The sequence below is a fragment of the Pediculus humanus genome, genomic scaffold (assembly GCF_000006295.1).
Source record: "Pediculus humanus corporis 1103172108260 genomic scaffold, whole genome shotgun sequence".
Lineage (NCBI taxonomy): Eukaryota > Metazoa > Arthropoda > Insecta > Psocodea > Pediculidae > Pediculus > Pediculus humanus.
This window is the reverse complement of record NW_002987829.1, coordinates 346,693-356,805: the sequence shown is the minus strand read 5'-3', so window position 1 is coordinate 356,805 and position 10,113 is coordinate 346,693. Positions and strand designations below refer to the sequence as shown.

Below are 10,113 nucleotides of genomic sequence, written 5' to 3'. Positions count from 1 at the left end.
TTTAAATAATTTTCCGCCTCCACCACCACCTCCACTGGCTCACACAAAAGTTTTAGGTTCCGGGCCCCCCTCTCCGAGTAAGTAACGGATAATTTTTTTTTTTTTTTGGAATTTTTTAATTTAAGTTAAAATAATTTTTTTTATTGTCAATTAAAAGATTCTGGAATGGGGGGTCCACCGTTACCGCCTCCGCTTCTTCGTACGGAAGCTGATCCGGCGCCGGGAGTCGAACAACCTGACATGGCGGGTTTAAAACTTCTTCCGCAGCAAGAAATTCCCACGCCCAAAGCAAAAATGAAAACTATCAACTGGAACAAAATTCCAAATCACAAGGTAATTATAAATAAATAAATTTTTTCATTTCCGGAAACTCCACCGGATATCACTCTAATGTTTGTTTATAAATTATCGAACAGGTCGTCGGGAAAAATAATATTTGGTCGATCGTTGCGAGGAGTCATCAACACACGCCGATGGTTGATCTCGATTGGGCGGAAATGGAAGGTCTTTTCTGTCAGCAAACTCCAGCCATTCAAACATTGACGGCATCACCGAGGTTAGGACGTGAAATTCACGAACCTGACAGAAAAAGAAAAGAAACGTCGGAGGTAATGCACGTCTCGGTTCCCTCCTCCTCCTTCCCCCATACTTCCCCGCTCACCTTTGACCTTGACTCTAATTCTTCTTCTGCTTCTTCTTCTAGATTGTTTTGCTCGATGGAAAACGAAGTTTAAATGTAAATATATTTTTAAAACAATTTCGAAGTTCCAACGAAGACATAATACAATTAATCAAAGATGGCGGTCACGACGACATAGGAGCGGAAAAACTTCGGGGATTATTGAAAATTCTACCGGAAATAGACGAGTTGGAAATGTTGAAATCTTTCGACGGTGACAAATCGAAATTGGGAAATGCGGAAAAGTTTTTAATGCAACTCATATCAGTGCCGAAGTAAGGAAATATTTTTCGGTCCTCCCCCCGGAAGGAGAAAAGCCGTTTTTTTCTTTTAATGGTTTTTTAATATTATTATCATCATCATTATCATTATTATCCTTTCAGTTACAAATTAAGAATCGAAAGCATGTTGTTAAAAGAAGAATTTGCTGCCAATATGGGTTACCTTGAACCCAGCATAAATTCCATGATCGTAGCTGGAGAAGGTGAATTTTTGAAACAAATTAATCATAATGATAATGATAATATGTATCATTAATATTATTATTATTATTATTTTCAGATCTTATGACGAATAAACAATTGCAAGAATTATTATACATGGTCGTCGTTGCTGGAAATTTTTTAAATTTTGTAAGTTGAGACCAAAAAAAAACTTTTTTCCCAAAAAAATTTTCCAAAGAAAAAATTTCCAAAAAATATTTGTGATTCATTTTCAAAATTTTTTAATTTTTTTTTTAAAAACAGGGTGGTTATGCTGGAAACGCTGCTGGAGTTAAATTAACATCACTTCAAAAATTAACAGACATTCGTGCCAACAAACCTGGAATGAATTTAATCCATTATGTCGCCATGGTAAGTAAAAAATTTCATCCTATAAGATTTCCATTTGAGGACGACATACGATTAATTATTATCATTATTATTATTGTTTTATTAATTCCAGCAAGCGGAAAGAAAACGTAAAGAATTACTTAAATTTCCAGAGGATTTATCCGCTTTGGACGATGCCACGAAGTAAGTTTAACGAAGAGTTTATTTACTCTATGATTTTTTAAATTATGGCTCATTTTACTTTTCGTTTTTGTATTTCAGGACGACAATCGAACAATTACAAAATGAAATCAATTTATTAGATTCGAGAATAAAAAAAGTTCGTAAGCAAATAGATTTGCCATCGACGGAAACGGAAATCAAATCTCAAATGATTGAATTCCTTCAGGTAATTTGATTATTGTCATCTTCTTTCTTTTTTTTAATTTACTTTATTATCATTATTATCATTATCATTAATATCATTTCTTGGATTTGATTTGGTTTCAGATGGCGGAAAGAGAAGTCGCAGGTTTGCAAAAGGACATGGACGAATTGGAATCCGTTAGAAAATCACTCGCGGAATTTTTCTGCGAAGATCCTGCCACGTTCAAACTGGAAGATTGTTTTAAAATACTTCACGGATTTTGTGTTAAATTTAAACAAGCCGTTGCGGAAAACGAAAGAAGGAGAATTCAAGAAGAGCAAACGTACCTGAGGAGGAAACAAAGAGAAGAACAATTGGCAGCCAAAAGACGTCAACGTAAATAAAAAATTTTTTTTTACCTTTTTCTTCTTCTTTCCTAAGATATCAAATGACAATTATTATTATTATTATTATTATTATTATTATTATTATTATTATTATTATTATTATTATTATTATTATTATTATTATTATCATTTGATTCCTTTTTTTTTTTAAATGGATGGTATTGATATTTTATTACAGTTAACTCGAATAACTCCGATATGTTAGATTGCAACAGCATGGTCGATAACATATTCTGCGATATAAGATCTGGATTCTCGCCAAAGAGGTCAATGGACAAAGATGGAAAAGTAATTTAATCATTATTATTATTATTTTTACCTTTTTTTATTATTATTATCTCGGTAAAGAGGAAACGTGAGGAGGAAGTTAGGGGTGTGTGCACGCGAGATTATCCTGACCGAAGCCGACACTTTCTCGTGTTCCTTCGGGATCTTAACCCCCTGGAATTTTTGGATGCACCACTTTGACCCGTCGTTTTGCCTCCCTTTTTCCCCTTCGCCGAAGCAGTAGACAAATATCGAAATCTATTCTTTTTCTAAAACCACGACGTTTTCCTATTTGCTTCTAATTACACTTTTTTTTTTTTTAATTTCAAGATGAGAAAATTACAAAATGGTAATATGACTTCGGAAGATGACAATATGAGTTCTCCAGGTTTGTCGAGACGTCGAATGGGATCCTTTTCCGGTCATTTAGTCGAAAATCACGCTCAGGATTCTCCCGGTTCGTGCCACTTTTTTTTACGTTCGTTTTTGACTTTTTTTTTCTCGAACGAAGTGTCAAGAGACATTTTTTTTTTAACAGACATAACTCCGACTGGTAGCTTACGTAGAAGAAGGAGTCGAGTACCAATGGAAGAAGACGATTCTAACTTGATGGATTTTTTACGTACTTCCGGTCAAGAAATTGCTTGCAGAGAAAGAAAATCTTGGGGATCACTCGGTCGGTTAATTTTCTTTTCACGAAACCAATTTTGTAGATGGAAAACGTTTAACGTCTAATGTTTAACTTTTAGATCGTTCGTGGGCGAGACGTGCGAGAGGAGGTCGAAGAAGACCCGATTTATTATCCGCAGATTTTTCCGGCGAAAGAGAAAGGCCAACATCACCGTCACCCTTGGCCGAACATAAACCTTTAATACCTGTACCGGAAAACGAAGATAAACCTAGGTACGAAACTTAAACAAACAAAATCGTGTTAAAAAATTTTTCATTTTATTTATCATATATCGATCGATGTTTCAGAGCATGGAAACAAAAAATAGAGGCGTGGTTGCAGGAAAATGAAAAAGAAGAAAATGAAAGTTCGGCATCAGAAGAGATAAAAAGGAGAAATAGGAAAAATTTAAGCGTAAATAGAAGGTCACTGGAAGGTGATTCAGGTACGTGTGTGCTTGCGTGCGTGCGTGTGTTTGTGAATACAACAATGAAACCTCGAGGGTACGATGATTTTTTTTCTATTCGCAGAAAGTGAAAGCCGAAGTGGAATATTAGACACGTTGCCGGAGGAAAGAATTTCTAAGTCGAACGAACCATCACCGATGGAATACAAAAGAGTTTATCCGGATTGGAAGCCTGCCATTGACCAAACGGATGTTGTCGGAGTTATGGAAGCCATAGAAGGTAACGTTCACATATTCTATGAATCAATGCGTGAAGTGTCGTAAAAATACTTAAAAGGTATATACGTGTGTGCATATGCCGTTAATTGAATTGTCACTTTCAGAAGCCCAACCTCAAATCCCGGTCAAAGACAAATCCATCTGGAGAAAATCAAATTTAAATCTTCCAAATGCGGCCGATGAAGCAGAACAAGACGCGAGAAAATTAAGGAGGCAACGTAGCAGAGGAAACATGGAACAAATAAACGCAAGCAATTTGATGTACATAAAAGAAGAAGAAAAGCGAAAAGGTTTGATAAGCGCTTTGTCTCAGGTTCCAATACAAGATAGGTTAACGTTATACCTGAGGAGACCTTCGGAAGATAAAAATTTCTACAGGAGCGGAAGTTTGAGAGCACCCAAAAAAATCGACGTCGTCTCTAATTCAGGTAGCATACCGAGCAGTCCGATAATGACCCGATCGTCGTTGTTACGAAAATACCGTTACGGTTCGAACGTGTCAGAAGACGCAAACGACGATCGCACACTTCCACCCTACGTACCCCGACGCATTCAAAAAACGAAAGACGAAGATGACGTCATCAGCGATAAAATTGAAATAGATTCGGATAATATAGAAACGCCACCGGCGACGAGGAGAAAATTTGGTAAGATGAGAGAATTTTCATCTTCTCTCGAAGACGAACCCAGGAGACTCGAACCCATCGAAACTTCGCAAGAATTCGAATCTCCACCGGAAGAAGGAGACAGAGTGAGTCCCGAGGGTAGATCGGATAAGGAAATGATGAACGAAAGAGGATCGCTCCTCCGAAACAGCCAAAGACTTCGAGATATCGCGAGAAGAAACGAAGAAGAAGAAGTTCTCGGCGACGGTCAATTCGATAGATTTTCATCCACGCGGAGAACGAGGAGATACAAGAAAAGCGTCGATTCCGGTCCGGACGTTACGGAAAAAGAAAACGACGAGAATAATTCTACCCTAGCGGGAGACCAAATGTCGAGACCTTCTCCGACTCAACCAACTCCTCAAGAGTTGACTTCGAGCACGACGGTACACGTAGACGACAAAGAAGCTCGATTGAAAAAATGGCAGAATCGTTTGAAATACCACGGGACGGCTGTTCAAAACGAAGACACTCGTCTCGCTCAAGAGGCCATAACGGATATAAACAAATTCGGTTCGGAATTGAAAAACATTGATCAAATGAATCAGGGGAATCCGAAGAAATCCGAACAGTCTTATAAGGGTGGTAATAATTTAAACGATGGTAAAAGACTTCAAAGAGGGCAAAGCTTACAAGAGTCCAGACGAGGTTCGATGGGTAGAAGTAATAATAATAATGATAATAACGATACCAAAGCAGATATAAAATCAACAAACAATCAAATAGACGAAATTTATTTGAACAATGATAAAAGCGATTTCATACCTGAAATCAGAGTTCAAGCCAACACTCCGGCATGTTTGAAAACAAAACCTGAACAACACGAGCTCAACGACGAAGGATTCGAAGAAACTCAAAGTTTAGGTTCGGAAACTCCGAGTCAAGGCACATCTTCCGGATGTAATTACGAACAGGATTCGGTGGATTCGCACGGATTGATTCGGGATAATAATAATAAAAAGAGAAGCGGAAAACTCAACAGAGCCGACAGCAGCGGAAGCGGCGATACAAACACGAGCAGCAGCACGAATCCCCCCGTGAAAAAATTCATAAGAAATTCAAATGCTACGAGATCTCTCATGACTCCTACGAGGGTCGGAACTCTTATGCAAAAATTACACAGGTCGGACCTGAGATCGAACAACAGGTTGGATAGAAGCAATTCTCTTAAGGTTAGTCAAAAACAAGGGGGAGCAGAAGAAAGGAAAATTTTGTTGAGCAAGTATTCGAATTTGAGGAAAACGGATTCGCAATCGAGTTTGAGCGGAAACAAAGGGAACGGACAAATAAATAAAAGACGAGGAGTCGAACGTTCGAATTCCCGTACGAGTCTGAGAAGTTCGAGAAGTTCCCTAAACAGTTCGACATCCGTTAACACCGTCAGAAACGTGTCATCGAAATCTTCCGGTAGCGTTCAAAGCGTACCTCCTAACGAAAAATCAACGACGACGACGACGAGACGTTTGGCTGGTTACACGACGGCCATAAAAAATTTAACGAATAATTTGAAGAAAGAATCGGCGGATAAGCAAAATTTCGGTTATAAAAAATCTTCGGGTTCCCAACCTTCGTCAGAGGATCGTAAAAAACCGTTGGGACAAGTTCAACTCAGGAATTCAATCGAAAAGATAAAAACAAACGTTCCGGCTAGCAGGAGTAGCAGTAGCGGTAGCAGCATAGGTCCGACAGCAAGACGACCGAAATCATCGACTCTAAACACGAGTTTTAAAGAAAATCAATCGATTAAAGAGTCTAAGGGTGGAATTGGGAGTGGTGGTAATGGTGGCAGCACCGGAGGAGGTGGACCACAGAGCAGAAGCAGCAGCACCGGAAGTATAACGTCAGAATTAAAACCGAAAATGACAAAATTAACGACGGGTTTATCTTCTTCTTCGAAACAAAAGGAAAACAACAACTACGGAAACACGGGAATAAAAATTCCGAGAACGACAGGAATAGGAGGAGGTTTAAATTTTATGAAACCTACAGCAGCGAGTTCGGCAAAAGAACCGGAAATTGTTATTAATAAATTTAGACCAATGGGAAAAGCTACAATTAAATGAATGAACAAACAACAAACAAACGAGGGAACAAACGAACCTATACAAAAAAAATTATGTACATTGTAAATAATATTATTATCCGTTCGATTATTAAAAAAAAAAAAATTATTTATATTAACATAATGATGATGAAATTTTATTATTAACTAAGTTTAATTATTATTATTATTATTATTATTGATCGGAAAATTTTTTTTTATCTCCCGTGAAATGCGAAGAAGTGTTTAAGTATAAAAAAAAAACATCAGGGCCGTAATAAGAATTTTTTTTTTGTTTTTCCCTTCCCTTTATTTTAATAAGTATTATTATTCATTTATCATCATCATCATCATCATTATTATTATTTCATTGACGATCTAGTCGAATGAGAAAGAATAAAAACGTAATATTATAATATTAATAATAATAATAATAATAGTAATAGTAATAATAATAATAATAATAATAATTGTTACTAACAATTTTATTTTTTAATTAAATAAATATTGAATATCGAAATAATAATAATAATAAAAAAAAGGAATTTTTTTTTTCGACGCCGCCATCTTGAAAACTTTCCTTTTCTCTCCCCCCCGTCCCACCCCGCCCCGCCGCAGAAGAAAAAGGGAAATAAAGTCGGGAGTTTTGGAGTTCCTGGAAATGGGAGTTCGATTTCGACTTGTCCAAAACAAGAAGAGACCTGAACCTAAATAAGAGGATAAGTGATCTAGAACCCTTTCGAGGCATTGGCATTTCCGTTTTTTTTTTTTTTCAAATTTATAATGATGATAATAATAATAATAATAAGTCAACGGCCATACCGTGCTGGTCACACCGGTTCCCGTACGATCACCGAAGTTAAGCAGCATTGGGCGTGGTGCAAACTTGGATGGGTGACCGTTTGAGAACGCCACGTGCCGTTGGCTTAAAAAGAGCAAAAAAAAAAAAAAAGAGAACAAGACAAAGTAAGAACCAAAAACAAATCTTGTTCTACTGTCGACCTGAGGCAGCTCGACAAGAATGTGAATTTCACTGCTTCTGACCCTGGCCACTCCAAAGATGTTAGTCACTGGAGCCCAGTTCAGGAGACAAATCGTTCCCATCGAATAAAGATGGACTTAGGAAGACCTTCAAGAATTGATGTGGTGCTATCTTATAATAAGTGGCACCACCGAAATTCGAGTATTTGTCCCTAAGGAATCGGGTAGAAACCTCGGATAAATACTTAAAAACCCCGACAAGTAGCCTTGTCGTGTTTAATGGTGGATAATAATAATAAAATAAAAATAAAATTCGAGTATTTGTCCCTAAGGAATCGGGTAGAAACCTCGGATAAATACTTAAAAACCCCGACAAGTAGCCTTGTCGTGTTTAATGGTGGACAATAATAATAATAATAATAATATAGTAATATATGTATTAATTATCTCAAATATATTATTTAAAAAAAAAATAAAATTTGTTTTTTTTTTCCATCATGCATGTTTGGTTATATCATTCATTTATTCCCATAAAAAAAAAACTTAAAAGAAATTTTTAAACAAATTGGGTTATGCAACCGGCAATACGCTAAACCCGACAAATTGCATAACTCAAAAAAGTAAGGCGGGCGGAAAAAATCGAAAAAATTCAAAAATCCTTAAAAATTGTGGTTATGCAACTGGCAATACGCGAAAACATGACAAATTGCATAATTCAAAAAAGTAAGGCGGACGAAAAAAAATCAAGAAAAATGAGTGAAAAATTGGTTCCGAGTATCAGTAAAACATAATATTTAGGAGGTCTCAATTTTTCGATAGTTTCGTTTCGCTTCAACGCCTTGCATTTAAAGTATATGCAATTTTTAATACAATTTTTAACCAATGGCGTGCTTTGTAAACATAATGAGAAATGGCCGTGATTGGTCAGAAAAATAATCCCATATTTTTCATGTTTAACTTATGTATTAAAAGGAATAAAATTTAAATTATAAAATAACTATACTTTAAAGCAAAATTATTTTTTGTAAATATTTAATAAGACTAAAATTATATATATTGTTGTGATCACTTGAACAAATGTTCATAATTTTATTTTATTTATAAATAATAACATTAGAACTATGGTTACCAAGTGTGTATTATGAAAAAGAAGCTTCTAGAAACTTATTCTTCTGTTTGTTCACAAACATAGTTATTCGTTTCATAGAAACATAATAATAACAATGAGTTCCACATATAAAAGGAAGCAAGACACAACAGGAGAAGTTCTTCTGATTCCCTAATGTCCTGTGAACGTTACATCTTCCAAATTTCTATATTTCAGCCTTTTGTCTGCTTCTTTGGCTGTCTGGTGTTTTTCTCCTCTTCGGTTCTTCGAATACTTCAATTAACTTACACCATTTTTCCGCATTATGTCTGAGAATGATATCCGGTTTGTTAGCTGGCACACTTTTGCCAGTGTGGATTTGTTGATCATACAGAACCGAACATGAACCTGCTGTCGTAATTGGGCTTGGAATGTGGTTGTACCACTCCTTGGGTAATCCATCCATTCCATCTCCAATGGAGATATTGACATAATTTCTTCTGAGATTGGGCTTTGCTATCATAAGTTGAAAGTTGCCCTTCTTCCATTATCTCGTTTTCTTTATTTTCTTGGACGATTTGTTTTGCCCTTTTCAGTACTCCTTTTTTTGTAATTTTTATTGTAATATATGTATAACTTGGGCTAAGATAGGGTCCTCTTGATGTGATTCTATGTATTTTCCCTTTTCCAATTATGGCACTCTGGTATGCGCTTCTATTTGTCGTAATCCTCTTCCTCCATCTTTTCTGCTGACGTATAATCTACCTACATCAGCTTTTGGATGTAACGCACCATTACCATTCATAGTTAATATTTTCCTTTTTCTTCGGTCCAGGTGCATGATTTCTCCTTTTGTCCATTCAACAAGGCCAAAACTATATTCTATTACAGGAACTGCTAATGTGCCAAAGGTGTTATGGTAACTTATTTCTTCCATTCGGTTCCTACTGTAATATAAGCCTCAATCTTTTAAAATATTCTTTCTTCAATCGAGGTTTAATTTCCTTGTTGGCTATCCCAAAATTTTCTTCAATCCCCAGATATTTGTATGTTGATCCAGGGTCCAATTCTTTTATAAGTTCTTCTTCGGAGTCTTCTATATTTTCCTTTCATTTTAACTTTCCTCCGACAATATTAACTTTTGCACATTTTTCCAAACCAAATTTCATGTTGATATCAGAGGAAAAAGTTTGAACTGTCCTTAACATTTTCTTCAATTCTTCTTCGCTCTTCACATATATCTCTTCAGGTCATCCATGTACAACATATGGGTGATTTTCCTGCCACCCGGTACAAACTCATATCCTTGATCCTTGATATTAAGCTGTCTGGACAGAGGGATTAGAGACATGCAGAATAATAATAATAATTATTATTATTATTATTATTGACACAAAAAATAATATTTTTAATTGCTATAAATTTTATAGATTCTAATAAAAAGAAAAAAAA

The 10,113-nt window shown here is 36.0% G+C and overlaps 1 protein-coding gene across 1 annotated transcript; it reads left to right on the top strand.

The window, feature by feature from the left end:
* Positions 1–165: 165 nt before the first annotated feature.
* Positions 166–8,301, top strand: Phum_PHUM491810 (uncharacterized protein; the record flags this gene model as incomplete). The annotated part of the gene is made up of 17 exons (XM_002430565.1): positions 166–333; positions 417–608; positions 704–954; positions 1,063–1,163; positions 1,241–1,311; positions 1,426–1,533; positions 1,625–1,695; positions 1,774–1,900; positions 2,002–2,254; positions 2,444–2,553; positions 2,863–2,989; positions 3,071–3,208; positions 3,282–3,435; positions 3,511–3,647; positions 3,733–3,888; positions 4,019–6,570; positions 8,125–8,301. 17 exons carry the CDS (start codon positions 166–168, stop codon positions 8,299–8,301), a joined length of 4,893 nt encoding a protein of 1,630 aa, XP_002430610.1.
* Positions 8,302–10,113: the final 1,812 nt, after the last annotated feature.